Raw genomic sequence first — 18,316 nt, 5'->3', positions numbered from 1 at the left:
ATTAGCACATGCCACCATTGCCCTCTGCCCTCCACTGAGGAGCCATCAAGATTGGGTGCACAGTTGCGCACACCTGAACTAGCACAAACACCTATAAGTGAGTTGATAGTAGGCAGAACAATAGGTTGATATGTCGTATAGCAAAGTTACAGAAAAAGAAAATGCAGGGAAAAACGAGCACACTTAGGGAAGTAAATTAGGCAAGACATGTGAAATTTAAATAGGAGCAACCTCATTGTCATGATTGACATTGGTTGTTGTAATGCTTTTTTACAGTCATTGTTGAGATATCCATCAATGTTTGGCACTATAAAGAGGTGCACAGACATAATATCGACTCCAAAATATCGACTGGAAAGAATATCGAGTTGTAAATATCGTTTGGAGAAAATATCGACTAGACAGAATATCGACAGTCAAAATATCGTTTTTAAGGTAAGTGAAGTAATATCGACTGTAAATAATATAGACAGTGAAAATATCCAAGTATATAATCTAGATAGTAAAAAATATAGTTTTTTAAATAATATTTAATTATTTATAGTGTTTTATGTTATATTATATGTGAAAAGTGTCATTTTTTTTAATTATTATTTTTAATTAATAATTTTTTTTAATTATTGTGTAATTTTATTCTGTAGCGGGTTGTGGGTTTATAGGGGAATAGGGTGGGAAGTAATTTAATTATAATAAATTAAATATGTAAATTTATTAATTGGTAGTAATAATTAATTAATTGGTAATTAAATAATATATGTTAATTATTTACAATTAAATTGGTTATTAATTTAATTTAATTGATTAATTGCTAATTATGTAAATTAAAATAATGTATTTTCTGTAGCGGGTTGTGGGTTTATAGGGGAATAGGGTGGGAAGTAATTTAATTATAATTAATTAAATATGTAAATTTAATAATTGGTAGTAATATTTAAATAATTGTAAATTAAAAAATATTTTTTAATTCATTAAAATGTAATTGGTAATTACTTTAATTTAATTGATTAATTGCTAATTATGTTAAATTAAAGGGGTATTTTTAGGGTTCAGGGTCAGTTTTCAGTTTTTGGGCAAAGGGGTATTTTTAGGGTTCAGGGTCAGTTTTCAGTTTTTGGGTAAAGGGGTATTTTTAGGGTTCAGGGTCAGTTTTCAGTTTTTGGGTAAAGGGGTATTTTTAGGGTTCAGGGTCAGTTTTCAGTTTTTGGGCAAAGGGGTATTTTTAGGGTTCAGGGTCAGTTTTCAGTTTTTGGGCAAAGGGGTATTTTTAGGGTTCAGGGTCAGTTTTCAGTTTTTGGGCAAAGGGGTATTTTTAGGGTTCAGGGTCAGTTTTCAGTTTTTGGGCAAAGGGGTATTTTTAGGGTTCAGGGTCAGTTTTCAGTTTTTGGGCAAAGGGGTATTTTTAGGGTTCAGGGTCAGTTTTCAGTTTTTGGGCAAAGGGGTATTTTTAGGGTTCAGGGTCAGTTTTCAGTTTTTGGGCAAAGGGGTATTTTTAGGGTTCAGGGTCAGTTTTCAGTTTTTGGGTAAAGGGGTATTTTTAGGGTTCAGGGTCAGTTTTCAGTTTTGGGGTAAAGGGGTATTTTTAGGGTTCAGGGTCAGTTTTCAGTTTTTGGGTAAAGGGGTATTTTTAGGGTTCAGGGTCAGTTTTGGGTTTTTGGGGTACATATACAATATTGCCTATTATTTAATTAAATTTTGTTACTATATATATATGTTTTAAGAAATATGATGAAATTTTTTTTATTTTTTTACTTTCATTAATTATTTAATTATTAAAAGTTATTTTAAGTATTGTTAATTATATTTTAGTAATTAATTTTTTATATTAATGTAATTAAACATTGTTTTTAGTAAAGTCGATATTTTTTACAACGATATTTTTGTAAACGATATTTTGTACTCGATATTTTTGTACTTACCTGTTTGTAGATTGGAACTCGATATTTTGACTGTCGATATTTTCTCAACGATATTTTGGGTAGTCGATATTCTTTCAGTCGATATTCTGTCAGTGATCCCTATAAAGAATATCAAAATGGAGCACAATATAAACTCCTTTCAAATCCCTACCTTTTAATGAATGTTTGTACCTGCTGTGGGCCTCCCTGCGATGCTATGAGGCCCAGGAGAAGACCCCCCCCGCCCCTTCCCTGCGCCTCACAGCGCTGGATAATGAGCGGAAACCCACCACACACTAGGCCTCACCGCAGCAATGATCTAATGCTGTGTTGCCAAAGGTCGGTGGCCCCTCTCCTGGGCCTTGCAGCGCTTGCAACCCAGGGTGTGGAAAAGCATTCAATAAAATGCAAAGCTGAACCAAAGCATAGTGAGCAGTGCAAACCCTTAGTTATGGATTTCAGTGAAGCAGTTTCTCTGAGTCTCAAGAACTCCCAGTAATTTGAATTAGCTCTGTATTCACATCCTTTCCAGGGTAAAACACTGGTCGATACCTCAACAAAGACAGTTCACAACATCAAGCTGCTCCATGAGCTGTGAGGCCGAGAGGAGTGGGTTTCAGCCACTAGACATCACAGCCATAGTGTAGCACTGTGCAGCCCAGGAGTGGGCGGCTCCCTGCACTTGGCCTCACACCACTGGATATTGGCTGCATGGCCCAGGCAAGGGGACCAACCCCTGGACTACACAGTCATTATACCCCATTAAGGGGCAAGGGAGAGTGCGAAACCCTTCCCTGGGCGTTGAAGTTGCAGTAGTACTTTGATGATAAAGACTGGAGTGAGCACTACCATGGCAGCTGCTCCCTCCTCCACTGACCCCCCTCTCATGTAATTCACATGCTATTGCATACATTTACAATTACAATTACCTAAACTCACACAGACGCCTTTGGGCAAGTCAATTCACTGTGGGTACAATACAAGATTCATATGCTGCATTAAAAAAACATATTAAATCAAAATCCAGGAAAATGTAAAAGCAAATTAAAACATGTGTGAAATATAAATAGGAGCTACCTCACTGGCATGACTGACATGGATTACTGTAATTTCTTTTACAGTCATTGGATATCTACCAGTGTCCTGCCCTGTAAAAGGTATCAAAGTAAAGCACAATATATATGTCTTTCAAAATCAGATTTTAATTACTGCAGGGCCTGAAGCCCAGAGGCACCAGCCTCACTGAAAGCCCTGTACCTGGGCGCTGCTCATCTTCTTTGGCTCAGCGCTGCCTTTTAATGAATGATTTTCCCTGCCCGAGACCTTGCAGTTATAATGCAGCAGTATGAGGCCAAGAAGAGGGTGCTTCTCTCCTGGGCCTCACAGGGATAGATCATGTCTGCAATGAGCCTTAATGTAGGGGGCCCCTCTCTCTTGGGCTTGGCGCCCATCATTGGCTTGGCCAATAGTGGGAAAAGTTTGGAAAAAAGCTTGCTTCCTGCCAAAAATACACAGATGAGATAAATAATCTATTGCGACAAACTGGGTGATTGCATTTTTCAGAAGTAAAATCGTCCCTCATGGATTCCAAGGGAAGCATTTCCTAGTAGACGGAATAATACACCAACCAGCCAATAGTGTGAACGAAAGAATGATACTCCTCGGATGGAGCTAACTCCTCCTCTGTTGAAAATTTGGAAACACTTAAGGGCAGATTTATGTTAACTGGCGCATCCCCAGGGATGCGCCAGTTAATGTGCGCCACAGTGCGCCACAGCTCCGCCACCCATGGTGCGCCGCATTTACAATGCGGCGCACCATGGGGCAAAAACGGCACAGATGCGTGACGCATCTGTGCCGTAAAGGTGACGCATTGCTGGAGTTGCGTCGCAAGCGCGACGCAGCTCCAGCAAGGCTCGGGGGTGCCCCATCTTAACAATGCTGCGTCAAGACCTATGCCTGCTTCAAGCAGGCGCAGGCTTTTGACGCAGCATTGGCCAGAAAGTGACTGAGTGAAATCTTATAGATTTCACTCAGCCACTTTTGCGAGGCGCACCTGCCCCGGAACGCCCACCCTGCGCCGGAACGCCCACAAGCGGCGCAGGGCTTTACAACGTGACGCATCTGCCTAGATGCGTCACGTTGTAAATCGTTCGTAGGGATGCGCCACGTTTACGCCGCCTTGCGTGACGCAACAGCGGCGTAAACGTGGCGCAAGTGCCTCATAAATCTGCCCCTTGGTTTCGCGTTCTCGAAAAGACCAGGGGGCAGATTTATGAAGGCCTTGCGCCGCCAGTGCGTCACTTTTAACATGGGAAAAAGTGACGCACCGGCGGCGCAGGTCCTTCATAAATCTGCCCCCAATTGTCTGTTGCAAACCACTAGTTCGTGATATACTGTCTGAACACAAGAGGTCACTGTATGACTGTAATATCAGCCGATTTTAACAAACCGCCTCATTTGAATTATTTGTATGCAGAATCTTCAAAGTATTCTGCTACGTTTAGATTGTTTTGCATTCTGGCTTCAAGCTGTGTATCTCGTTGTAAATAACCATACCTTGTTACACTATTCAATTGAGTCAGAAAATAAAATCTGAGGAATGCTCTAAGGCAGTGGTTCCCAAACTTTTGACTCCTGAGGACCCCCACTGAATCACTACTGGAAGCCGGGAACCCCCAAGCAATTTGCACAATTTAAATTTATTTTAAAAAAACGTCTTTTGAAGCAGAGGCAATTTCAGGAGGGAGACAGCCTGAATTGGGTCTATTGGCATGGACATGAATGCATACAGCAGTGTATTATTTAGTTGTTCAAGGCTCCTGCTCTCAGCCATAGCAGCACCTCTACATTCTCATTCCAGAGCCTCGGAGTGTTGACCCTTCCTTACAGAAACAGGTTGAATGATTGTGAATCATGTTTACCTATTCACAGTTTAAGAAGGTCTAAAATATTATACAATTATGAAGCATTTTATAATAAAGACAACCCCCAAGGAGCAACGGATATTGTGAAAATTCTAACAAGATAGTGTACAAAAGCGATGAGTCCAGTGCACAGAGCAAATTCAAGGTCTATATTAGGAGTTCATCATGGGAGTGCAAGAGATGGCAGGATGGTATCTGCACATGAGGCATATTGGGCCAGATGTAGGTGAGGGACATTTACCGATTAGAAAATACCGAATTTTACCGATTCTGTATTTTTGAATCGGTAAATGCTATGTAGCAAATTATTCGGTAAAAATGACCGAATCGTTAAGATTAGGTATTTACCAAATCGGTATTTACCGATTCGGTAATTGCCATTTATTCCTATGGGCCTGGAGGCCCATAGGAATGAATGGCAATTACCGAATCGGTAAATACCGATTAGCATAAAGGGGGAAAACATTGAAGGGTGGCAGGGTGTCACTTTGACACCCTGTTGCACCCCTCATTTGTGTATGGGTGCACATGTGGCACACATACATGCCCTAAGGGCATGGATGTCTGCAACATGGCACTGAAGTAATTTGCTTGAAAAGGCTTTTTTGGGTTTTTTCGTTATTTACCACCAACTTGTAGAAGGTGGTAAATAACGAATCCTAACATTGGATAAGCACTCATGTAAGTGCTCCCTACATTAGGAATTCGGTAATTTACCGAATCGGTATTTAAGAATTTGGTAATTTACCGATTCCTTAAATTACCGATTCGGTAAATTACCGAATCCTTAATTTGGGCCCCTACATCATAAAAGCCTATTACCGGTCGGGAACAGCTGAAATTCGTTAATTTCGGCCGTTACCGATCGGTAATAGGCTTCCTACATCTGGCCCATTGTTTCAGCGAGATCATGGAACAATGCTATGCCAATTACCATAAACCCCTGTTAGACATAATCTTTAGTCACAGACTGCAGAACAACATTTTACCACCAATGGGTGAGCAGTGCAGTTAAGGCATATTTCAGAGAGGCCTCGCGTGGCACCCGACATGACCCTCTTCTTTTAGAATGCCCATTGCCTCTGTCCCTTGCCAACAACAAACAGCAAAGGCTACACAAAATAAGAGCTTGATATGTCTGGAAATGAAAGCTTGACAGCACACATAATTCACCCAAGGTCTTGTGGAAAGTGAGCAATCAGACAGCAACGGGAGCATCCTACTGCTGATCCTGGCTGCATCTATTTTTGCCTACCTGCCAAGTAATGGTAACCTATACACATGTACCTTTCAACTAATTCACTTCTGTTGGCGGAAGCTTGCACTGCATGTGTGCGCGCGCGGAGGAAGCTTGCTCTGCTGCTGCCTGTGATTTATTATCTAAAAAGAACAATTGATGGACAGAATGCAGAACAATGTCATACATTCACCCCAGTACAGAGATCTGGGCCTAAATCAATGTGATTTATTATCTGTTCTGTGTGGGAGTGAAAGGAGTGTTTGGGGAGCTTGTGGTGTCCACAATCCCAACTGCTGTTTGCTTTGTCAGTGCTTCTCAAACATGACATAAATGAGGGAAGAGGCAGAGCTTCCTCGCATGAGGTTGGGATTTGTAAATCTCTGCAAAACATTTCACTGGGATCTGCAGGAATAACGTTTATTTTTTAAAGATTGTCTATAGACATAAGCTGCTAATGTGCACCAAATATGTATTTCAATTCACTCACTAAACGTACCTGGTGTGAGATCTGAACAATTCACAAGAAGCTGGCTTTCTCTGCCCTATTATTGGTGATGTGTAAATGTATATATGCTGTCAGACAGGATAGATTTAGACTTGAAGCATACATCCCAACATTTTTCGAAGACGAAAATTGAAGATTTCACAGAAATAATCGGGAGAGTGTATCACCCTGTTGACTTCTATTCAAGCAGAGGCAATTTCATGAGGGAGACAGTGAAAAGAAAGCCATTTATGGCTTAGAAAATCGGGAGTCTCCCGTCAGATTCGGGTCCATTGTATGCAGCAGCACACTGTGGACGATTATCCTGGAACCCGGGAGTTCAGGACTGTGGCACGCGATCAGAATATAGTCTTGTGATCACACCTGTTTGACTGGATGGCCAATGTTGGTATGATCCTGGGGGCCCATGGGCGCTGTTTAGTTTGTTCCTAGGGACATGGTGAAATGCAGAAGCTGTTTTTTTCTGCTTCACGATGCAATATATCTGTTGTGGGAGTGATTTACTTCCCATGCATTGCCACTGGAATCGTTTGCATTTGCAGTGCCTCATACTGGAAGAAATTCCTCGTCAATGCCAGAGTGATGCACTCCATCACTACGTTTCTCGGGGTTTGATATTCCATGGTGTGGCAAACAGCACTTCCTCAATGATATTGAGTGTTTCATCATGAGGCAAACTGGTATAGAGACTTTCTACATCCAGACTCAATAGTAGTTGGTTGGCAGGATTGAAAGGTAGATGGTGTAAGAGTTGAAGTACAGCTTTGGTATATTTCAAGTATGTGTCTGTAGCTTGTACCAGGGGGCGTACCTCCATCACACCCCTTTTAACAATACCAGCACAGAGGCCCATTAAAGTTTTATTAGACCTCACTTGCCAGGTATTTTTTAACATATACACATTTATTCACTTTGATCCCACCACTCACTTATCATTCAATACCCTCACGCACCACACATAGATCTAAAATCAGTGCTCCCGCGTAATCGTTGGTCAGTAGCACACCACATCCTGTAGAGGGGTGCGAAGACCCCAATGATGAAGCATGACACCAAGGGCCCTTTTGGTGTAGGAGGGGTATTTAAAGAACACTGTGTGCTCCCCACCATTGTCGGGATCATACTATACCACACCTCTGTGGATTCCTTTTGTTTTGTTAACTGTGTCCGGGGAGACCAAATTCACTTTTCTCTCCACTCCCCTCTTTGTTGTATCTATTAGGTCTCTGGTAGGAGCCTGGCATAGAACTCCAAACCCACCCAGAGGAATGCACTCAGCGTTGAATGGACAAAAGGCAGACAATTAAATCCACAGAGATACTTCTATATTGTATCCACTGCTTGCACCTACAGCATTCAGAAGATGTACTGATTGCAGTGAACGTACACTTGAAGCAACAAGTCAGACACAAAAATACTTTTATTAATGTTTTCCCAAAATCGCATTGATTGGAGCATGTGTTTTGAAAACAGTCTTATCATTGAAAGTGTTTTTTTGCATTCTAGATTGTGGGCTTAGACCTCTCGTAGACTACCCCACTTCTCGAATCATCGGAGGTAAAACTGCACGAGATGGCGCGTGGCCATGGCAAGTTAGCCTTGAGCACTATGCATTATTCAAAGGATATGAACACATTTGCGGTGGATCTGTTATTTCTGAAATTTGGCTGCTCTCAGCTGCACACTGCTTTAGGAAAGCCAAGTATGTATTTACCTCTTTAATATCATGTATTTGTGTTTAATGTAATGAAATAATTAAATGATAAAATATAAATGACCGACAATGGGCTATACTAAGTTGTGCATGTCATGCATGTCCTTCTCTTACTTCACCGTCTTCATACCACCACAAAGACTGCAACCCCTAGACATACTAGTGAACATAACATTAGGTAAATATGTTATTGATTAAGTTACTGAACGGTAAGCTATTATTTATACGTGTTTGTTGCCTTTCATGTGGAATAACACTGCTTTATATATGAGAGGTAACTTTACTTTTAATACAGCAGAGACACCACCCACTCTCCTGTGTATTCACAGTTTTTTTTTCCCGTCAAACTTTATTAGGTTTTTAAAAGGTGCATACAAGTCTCACAATTGTGGCGTCGCCCCCTGCTTTCTCGCAGTGTGAGAAGGCAGAAATATAAAAAGGTAAAACTACCATTTTATGTTTCTGCTTCTCGCACTGTGAAAAAGCTGAAGTGCCTGGTTGTGGGCGGGCGGGTGGGCGATCCTGCTCGAGGGCAGGGGGGAGTGGCTTACCCACTGTTGTGGGTACTGACTGTTTGGTTGGCCCCAGGGCCGAACAAAGCAGTCATGCGCACTCTACATAGAGAAAATTACCCGGTTGGGGTGCTCTCTGCTGCGTCTTACCAATCACAACGCTGCCATTGCAGTGTTGTGATTGGCTTAGGGGAGGGGAGGGATGCTGCCAAGGCGCAAAACGCGGCCAGGAGCAGTTGCAGGCAGGAGCTGATGCGGTTTCTTTGGAAGGTGGGGTGCTGACAGGTGCACTATATGTGGTAGGGGTCACGGGTGAAGTGGGACAGGTAAATGGGCGCCCGTCTTCAAACTGTGGCTGGGCTGGAAGCCAGTTTTTTGGCTGATTAATGGAATCACTTGAAGGTACACATTTATTCTTTTTCAGATGTATTGTAAGGGACCTACCAGCTATAATGTAAAGTGTGAGCTTTTAAAGATGGTTACCAAAAAACAGGGTTTCCTGAAGAAACACATTTATTCTTTTTGAGGGGTATTGTAAGGAAACTACCGGCTAAGATGTGTGAAGTGAGTGCTTTTAAAAGACCGTGGCATTATAGAACAAGCATTTGCAATGCAATAGGTCTTGCATTTTGGCAAGTTTAAGCTATTGGCATTGTAAATGGCAATGCGTTTTTTTAATGTTTTAAAACCCAAAACATAAATAAAAGGCATTGTCATGTACAATGCCAATAGCTCAAACTTGCGTAAATACGAGGCCTATTGCATTGCAAATGCTTGTTTGTAACATGTTATACTTGGGCATCTATGCCCTTGGAATTTCCAGTTTTCTCTAAATTCTTACCAACATTATATCAAGTGCTTATGTGTTTAGGGAGTGTTTAGGGAGGCAACATTTTCATTAAACTACACCACCTTCACCCTCCCCTTCACCACGGCTTCGGAACATACCAGGCCCAAGGCAGCAGCTGGTACGAGACCAAGGCTCAGGGTATTCCAAGCAGCAGATAACTGCTCACGGCCGGCAGAGTAAGCCATATCCCTTCATGAGCAGCAACTACGCTCGCGCCGGTTAATAATGTAACCTGTCATTATCCGATGGCCATGCGCAACAAAGGTCTTCAATAACTATAGAAAGGAGACAGCCAAGCAGAAAGTAGATATGAACATAAAAAACGAACCGAGACTCCATAGGCTCGTTGGAGTAACTAAGGGCCAGATGAAGGTAGCTAAATACCGGTCGGTAACGGCCAAAACTCGATGATTTTCCCGTTACCGACCGGTATTTAGCCCTTCCTAAAGTAGGAGGCTGGAAATAAGGATTTGGTAATTTACAGATTCCTTATTTTAAGGAATCAGTAAAATACCGATTCCTTATTTTAAGGAATCGGTAAATTACCGATTCCTTAAAACCTATGTAGGTAGCACTTAAGAGAGTGCATTTTTGCTTTAAGGATTCGTTATTTACCACCAACTACAAATTGTTGGTAAATACCGAATACCTTTAAAAAAGAAATAATTTGCTTTTTTCAAGGTGCCATGTGGCAGACATACACGCCCTTAGGGCATGTATGTGCGCCACATGTTAACACATGCACGATTCAGGGGTGCAACAGGGTGTTAATGTGACACCCTGCCCCCCTTGAATATGCTCCTCTATTACCGATTCGGTAAATACCGAATCTGTAATAGTGAATGGCTTCCCATTCATTCCTATGGGCCTCCAGGTATTACCGAATCGGTAATAAGGAATATTACCGAATCAGTAAATTTTACCAAACTTTTACCTACATCATATTTACTGATTCCTAAATACCGAATCGGTAAAATTTGGTATTTAGGAATCGGTAAAATGAGATTACCTACATCGGACCCTTAGTTCCTATTTTAAACTGGCATTGTGCCCGTTAAGAGTAAACAACCACAGTCCCTAAAACAAACAAAACATTCCGCAATAAATTAATTGTCATTCGGATATCATTTCTGTTTTTCAAAACGTGCTAGACTAAGATATTGAAAACATATAAATGCGTATATCTATTTATTTGTATTTAGGTATTAGGTCTAAGCAGGTTTATTTTTATGAGATTTTATAGTCCAGGCTATATTTCCCCGTATTTTAACGTCCTAGAGCTATGTTCTAAGATGGCCTTATTACTCAAAAATAACTGGAATGGTTTGAAAATATGTAGATGTGTGCTTCTGTGGTGTACCTATAATTAGTTACAATTAACTTTCTTTCTCTGGAATCTGCTTTATAGCAGTCTAACTCATGATGACGCTATCGTGTTCTGACTCTTTGCGTCATAGTAGCAAACTATATCCGCTCCTGTTTACTGCTCTCTTCCAAGACGGCTGTATCGGTCTCCACCTTTTGGTCGCGTCACCGGTGGCGGTTAATGTAGTGAGGCTGTTATTGCGAGACAACAGGCGAGTGCAGCGGGCAGGGGGAACGGGCTGCAAGGAGGAGTCAGCAGGGGGCAGCGCTGCAGACCTACAACATTGAGCTGGTGAAATGTGAGAGGGGCGAAAAGAGGGCTGTCTGGTGGGGCACCTGAGAGGGGCATTCGGGAGGGTGCCTGTGGGCACCTGTCAGATGAGCAGAGCTGCGAAAGGGGTGCTCTGGTGAAGACTGGGGAAGGCAATAGAAATGCTGTAGGGGAGGTGGGAGGAGGATGGTGTTTGTAGGCTGGTAGTTTGAATTGCCACCAGTTCTGGTTTTACTACTTGGATAGTCCAAGATCCTGTTATGATGTTCTTGGTAAGGTAATGGCCATATGCTAGTTTACTCTTAGGCAACGTTGTTAATCTGTGCTTTTGCGGCTATATGCACACTCACAAGCCTGTTTCCCCCTATTCATTCAATTCAAAGGATATGTATTCCCAGTAGGAAAAAAGCTACTTTCAAAGAGGTACATTTCTGGTAATACATTTAGATACAAGAAAAAGTACTAGAAGTGTTAAAAGAAAATGCAGTGGGGCTGTGAATTTCTAGAAAGAGTGAACTGCGGGGCAGCGAAGCTTGTTCGGAGGTAGAGTGGGTTGGTTGAAATTGACTACTGTTAAGATGTCGCTTCACTCATTGAGATAACAATCACAAGCAAGCACGCGCCTCGCGCAGCGGCAGGGGGGAGGAGGGGGGCTGGGCGATTCACTTGTGGGAGCGATAATTGCTACCATATGGCGGCGCTCGCTCCCGCAAGTGAATCGCCACACGTGCACGCGTTGCCATTGAAGGCAATGGAACGCGTGCACATTTTTGGCTGAAAAGCCAAAGCGATAGCTAAAGGTCTTTCCTAAACAGCGCATGCACGCTGCATAGGGCGAGACCTAAAAAACTGCACTTACTAAGTGCATTCTGCAGAAAATCTATATTTTGGAAACACTTTTTATCTTAAACCATTTTGTGTATTCTGTAGCAGCCTATTTTATACTGTGTGTAATGCAAGTTCGAAGCCTTTTATGAAGTTCTGCGGTTATACTGAATAAGCAGCAGGCGTGGCTTGGCCGCCGAAGAAAATGGACGCGTGAGCTCTGAGCTCCGAGGCGGCCTTCCCCGATTATCCTGCTATCCCTTATCCTGATAACCCTACTGACCTGGATTTGACCACATCCACACCCGCGGACAGTGAGGCCTGATCGGGGGCGGAGAGGTCGACCCGACGGCGGTGTGGAGCCGCGCCGCACCCGAGATCTCGCGGACAGGGCCGGCCAGCTTTTTGCGGCCTGTGCACCCTGCTGCATCCCCGGCGTCGATTACGCAGGAGGCCGACCTGCGGTGGGGGCTGGCCGGCCGCCGGCCGCCGGCCGCCACGGGAGTCGAGCCGCGGATTCACGGCCGGTCAGCGGCGGCGGTGGATGGGCCGTCTCGAAGTGGAGCAGCAGCGGGATTTGATCGGAAGCGCCCGCAGGTGAGAGGGCTGGAAGTCTCCTGTGGCTGCGGGGGCCTGCTGGGCGCTGGACGCTGGACGCGGGATCGGGGCGGGCCCGATCCTGCAGTGCCTCGCAGAGAGTGCTTTGCTAGCACTGGATAATTGTCCTGCGGAGCTGGAGTGCCCTGCCGACGGCGGGAGGCCTGAAGGGTCAGCACTGTGGGCCCCCGAAGCGGCCTAATCCTGTGGTGCCCTACCGGTTGCTGCTGGCGTGGGGAGCTGAGGCCCATGACGGGGGGCCTAAGAACATAGCGAGGCCTGAACCCGGGGGGCGGCTCTCTCCTGGCGTGCATACCGTCGACCTTCACATGGCTGGGACTGGGGCCGCCCGCCACTGACACCACCACACTACGGAGGACGCACTGACTGCCGCCTACCAGGTGCCCTGCTCCTCGAGCCGGTGGGGCGGCTCAACCTTGGGGCCTCCTCGCGGCATCTGTCCTGGGCCACAGGGCACGTCAGCCCGGTGCTGGAAATGGGGTGCTGGACTTGGAGACCCTCGGCGCCGACACGTGCGTAACACGGGGAGTGTCCCTTGGGATTGCAGGCTTGTGTGCTGGCCCGCCAGCGCAGCGTGAACTCTCGGCGGATCTGATTGGGGGGACGCCCAACACCTGCTGTCGGGGAGAACAGAGACCGGCTGCCACCATGGGAAAGCGCCTGAAGCCTCCTCCGGACGATGCGGGGGGAACGGCGAGCAGTCAGGACTCCACAATGGCCCATGGATCGACGACGGGCCTACCGCAGGACCAGCTGGAGCAGATCTTGAAGGCCATCGCCGACACCAGAGAGGCCTTGCACCACAACATCGGTCAGGTATCCACGAGTTTGGGGCTCCTGCGGGCGGACCATGGCAAACTAGCAGACCGGGTCAAGCAGGCCGAGATTCGGATGGACGCACTGGAACCCACGGTCAAGGCATCTGAGGCTTCTCTCGGGGAGCTGCAAAAACGGGTGCACCTGCTGGAACAGAGGGCAGAGGATGCAGAGGGACGCAACCGCCGCAATAATGTATGCGTGGTTGGCCTGCCCGAAAAAATTGAAGGGTCGGACATGTTGGGCTATCTGGAGGCCTGGCTGCGTGACATGGTGGTCCCGGAGGGTCTGACGCCGTTCTACACTTTGGAGCGCGCCCACCGGGTCCCGGCCCGGCCCCCAGCTGAGGGTCGGCCTCCTCGGCCGGTGGTGGCGCGCTTGTTGCACTACAGGGACCGAGATCTTATTCTGCAAAAGGCGCGGGCACTGGGGCCCTATAAAGTGGACAATGGCCAAGTTTCCATCTACCCGGACTATTCTCTTGAGGTTCAGAGGTAGCGCTCAACCTTCCTGGCAGTCAAGAAGGCTCTTCGGGAGGAGGGTATCCGTTACTCTCTCTTGTTCCCAGCCCGCCTGCGGATCATGATGGAAGGTAAATCCTCCTTCTACAATTCTCCTGACGAGGTATGCGACTGGCTGGAATTATACAGGACCGGTGCGGATGCTCATCTGACATCTGGGGAGCCGCGGAGGACAGCACCGAGACCTAGGCGGAACAGGAGGCCCAGGAGACGACCACCGAATGCTCGGACCCCCTCCGTCTCACAGACTGAGCTGGAACGCAAATTGGCCCTCCGGGCGGTCTCTACCATTTCCAAGACAGTGGGATCGACGTCGGCGATGGAGTCAGGCTCCCGTGGGGGATCTGAGGAGGCGGCATCGGAGGAATCGGGCGGTGGCGGCCCCGGGCCGCCCCATGTCACACCTGGGACTGCAGATGACTTACTAGACGAATGATCCTAATGCCCCCCCCCCGAAGTGGTATGGAATATGCTGCTGTGTTCCTGATCTGTGTTTGGGGTGGAGACATGTAACCCGGGCGAGCGGGGAACTGTTGTTGGGCGGCTGCCTTGCATACTTTGTGGCTCCTGCCATCGACGGGGTGGGGATGTGGGGCACCTAGGACACACTAGGGAGGACCGGTCAGGGGGCATATGTAGCTCGCGGTCTGTTGGAAATAGCGACAGGCCACCCCCCCTATCTCACACCTATTGTGAGACTCTGGTAGTTACCAGAGACTGTTTTCCGTGGGATTTTGACTTTTGGATGGGTTTCTACAGTTTGGGGCCTATTCTGGGGATGGGTGGGACGCGGGACTGTTGGGTGGTCTTAGGGTTCTGGTTTTGGGGTGTTGTCAGTGTGCCTAGGATTTTTTCTTTACTTACAACTGTACTTGCTATTGTGAATGGGGACCTTACCTGAGCTGAAGTGTGTGACCTGGAATGTGCGGGACTGAATTCCATGCTGAAACGTCACAAGGTGCATGCCTATCTTGTTCGTAGGGGGATTCAGGTAGCCTTCCTACATGAAACCCATATTGACCAGACAGAGGGGCGGGCTCTGTAGCGCAGGTGGCTGGGCCAGCTGTTTTACACTGTATACTCGGCCTTTGCAAGGGGAGTTTTGATTTGGGTGCTGGCGGGGGTTCCCTTCCAACCCTTGGTGACAGTGGTCGATCCTGAGGGGAGGTTTGTGGCTGTACAGGGCCGCCTGGATGGGAGGGACGTGACGCTCTGCAGCGTCTACGCCCCAAATGTGGAACAGCCTGTCTTTTTTGCGCGATTGTCCGGGAAACTGGCGACAGTCCTAGCCAATACGGTTCTACTAGGGGGGGATTTTAACTCTGTATTGGATGTGGAATTAGATAGATCTCACCCACCACTGGCGCAGGCGGCAGCTCACAGGCTAGCGAAGACTAGGGGAGAGTGGCAAAGTAGATGGGGCCTGGTTGATGCATGGTGAACTCAACACCCTACGGAGAGGGATTTTTCCTTTTACTCCTACCCACACGCTCTGCATGTTCGCCTTGACAGCATTCTCTGCTCGCCGGACGCTCAGTGCTTGGTCCGCCACAGCGAATACCTGGCTAAAACGATATCCGATCATAACCCTTGCTTGGTAGTGGTCCAATGGACGCGGCAACCCCAAGCTATCCCGACGTGGCGGTTGAACCCATTGGCGCTGGAGGATGCGGCATTTAAGGCTGAGGTACGCACTGGGGTGGAAGGCTATTTCAATGCTAATGTGGGCACAGCTTCAAGTAGGGCGCTAGAGTGGGACGCCTTTAAGGCGGTGGTTCGGGGCGTCTGTATTTCGGCTACCGCGGGAGTCCGTAAGACCCTCCTGCAGGATGTCGCGCAAAGCGAGGATCGCTTACACGAGGAGGAACGACGTAGTCACATGACTCCTGAGGCTCACGGAGCGGTTTCGACCGCGCGGGAGGAAGTGGCGTCAGCAATGGAGAAACTACGCTGCTTTGACTATAAGGAGTTTCTTGTTAGAGCTCATGCTGAACGAGACAAGGTGGGCTCGCTGCTGGCCTGGCTGGCCAATCCTGGGACCCGAGGCACTCTGATTGTAGCTTTGGCTACCCCGGAGGGACGCATGGTTTATACTCAATCGGAGATCAACGATCAATTCTTGACGTATTATGCACACCTTTATAGCAGCGAGATGCCAAGTGCGCCCGGGGAGCTACATGAGTTCCTATTAGCGGCGCGGCTTCCCCGGCTCGACCCGGAACACGTGGACCGCTTGGGCGGGGATATCTCTGAAGGAGAGATCCATGTGGCCATTAAACACATGGCTCGCCGCAAGACCCCTGGCACAGATGGGCTACCGATTGAATTTTACGCAGCCTACGCGGATGTGCTGATACCGCGATTACGGGCGGTCTACCGGGAGGCCTGGGACGCCGGGGCCTTACCTGCGACTACTCGCGAGGCTTTGGTGGGACCCTTACTGAAGCGTGGCGGTGATGCTGGCTCCCGTTCGGCCTACCGCCCACTATCCATGCTCACGACGGACTATAAGATTCTGAGCAAGGTTCTCGCGATGCGGCTTCTGGCCCACATGCGCGCTTGGGTGCACTCAGACCAGGCGGGCTTTATTCCCCAGCGCACCACCGCCACCTGTGTGCGTCGGCTGCTTCGGGTCATGGGGGGCGATGTTGCTGGCCTCCCGGGTGCCGCTGTCCTTTCGATTGACATCGAGAAAGCATTTGACAGCGTTGAGTGGCCGTACCTACTCCGGGTACTGGGGGCCTTTGGACTGGGTGAACGATTTGTGAAGTGGACTGCCTTGATTTATGCCGCGGCCACTGCCCGGGTCAAGACGGGTGCCACCATCACTGCCCCGTACAGGGTTGGACGGGGGACTCGACAGGGATGCTCCTTGTCCCCTCTACTATTCGCGCTCGCTATAGAGCCTCTGGCTGCTCATGCCCGTATGGGCCGAGCGTATGAAGGCCTTCCACTGAGAGGCGACACCCATTACATCTCTCTCTATGCAGACGACTGTTTGCTGTTTTTAGCAGACACTGACGATTCCCTGCGTGGGGCCGAGCGCTTGCTCTCAGATTTTGGCCGCCTTTCAGGACTGAGAGTCAACTGGGGGAAATCTTGCCTATTCCCGCTGGCACCAGGGACAGATGACTCCCAACCAGAGGGCTAACTGCGATGGGAATACCATTCCCTCCCTTATCTAGGTTCACACGTCTATCATTCATCGTTGGCCCTCCTGGAGGGTAACTTCGACAGAGCGATCCGGAATCTGCGAAGCTGCATGAGATTCTGGCGGACACTGCCGCTATCGGTCGCGGGACGAGTGGCGTTACTGAAAATGGTGGCACTTCCCCGTTTATTATATCTGTTTCGCACTCTGCCGATCTGAATCCCGGCGTCGGTTTTTAACAGACTCCGCTTCCTACTCTCCGGGTTCATCTGGGGGTCGGGCAGACGGCGCGTTGCGCTGGCCACGTTGATGCGCCCCAGGGCAGACGGGGGACTTGCGGTCCTGGATTTCGAGTGGTATTACTTAGCGGCGCAGCTGCAGTGGCTTACCCAGGCAGTGGCTTTAGAATTCCGGGGTCCAGAGGGGGTAGTGGGCAGGCTATTTCCAAGACATGTCATCTCCTTTATAATCCTAGGCCAGAAATTGGACCTTACCCAGCTCACACTGGAGGAACGTACAATTCGTAGCTGTTGGCTTCGTTGCCATAGGCGCTCCGGCACCCCTCGCCCATATGCCCCTGAGATCCCACTAGGGATGTGCACGGCCTTTCCGCACGGAGGCGACTGGTCTGCGCTGGCGACCTGGGAGGAGCTTGGTTTGCAAATGCTTGGCAATCTTTACAAAGATAGATCGCTGCTCACATTCCAAGAGCTGCGAGACGCTTACGACCTCCCAAGAGGTGACTATCTGCTGCACGCCTCGCTGGTGGCTTGTATTTGGAGACACTGGAAGAGAGGGCTAACCGAACCACCGACATCAGAGTGCTGTCAATATGTGGTCATGGCAGCTGGTACTTACAAGGCCGTCACCTGCCTTTACCGGAGGCTGTCGACTGAAGCCCTGCAGCCCATGGATGGGCTGAGAGCCAAGTGGGAAGGTGATATCGGGCGACCGATCCCTGAGTCGACGTGGCCGCAGCTAATGCGGCGGGCGTGGAAGGGCACTAGGAATGCCAGGTTCCAGTTGATCCAGTTTTTTACTCTACACCGAGCGTACCTAACGCCAGTTAAGATCTCGCAATATTTTGAAGGTGCATCTTCGCTCTG

At 47.7% G+C, this 18,316-nt stretch overlaps 1 protein-coding gene across 1 annotated transcript in view; it reads left to right on the top strand.

Annotated features, from left to right (window-relative positions):
• Positions 1-18,316, top strand: part of LOC144773899 (transmembrane protease serine 12-like) — a 791,014-nt gene that overhangs the window by 110,027 nt on the left and 662,671 nt on the right. The window contains exon 2 of the mRNA XM_078658970.1: positions 8,074-8,269. Within this exon, the coding sequence (XP_078515096.1) occupies positions 8,074-8,269 (196 nt within the window). The remainder of the gene's footprint in view (positions 1-8,073; positions 8,270-18,316) is intronic.

This window comes from Lissotriton helveticus, chromosome 1_1, assembly GCF_964261635.1.
Source record: "Lissotriton helveticus chromosome 1_1, aLisHel1.1, whole genome shotgun sequence".
Lineage (NCBI taxonomy): Eukaryota > Metazoa > Chordata > Amphibia > Caudata > Salamandridae > Lissotriton > Lissotriton helveticus.
The sequence above is the reverse complement of the archived record's forward strand: the minus strand, read 5'-3'. Positions and strand labels throughout refer to the sequence as shown.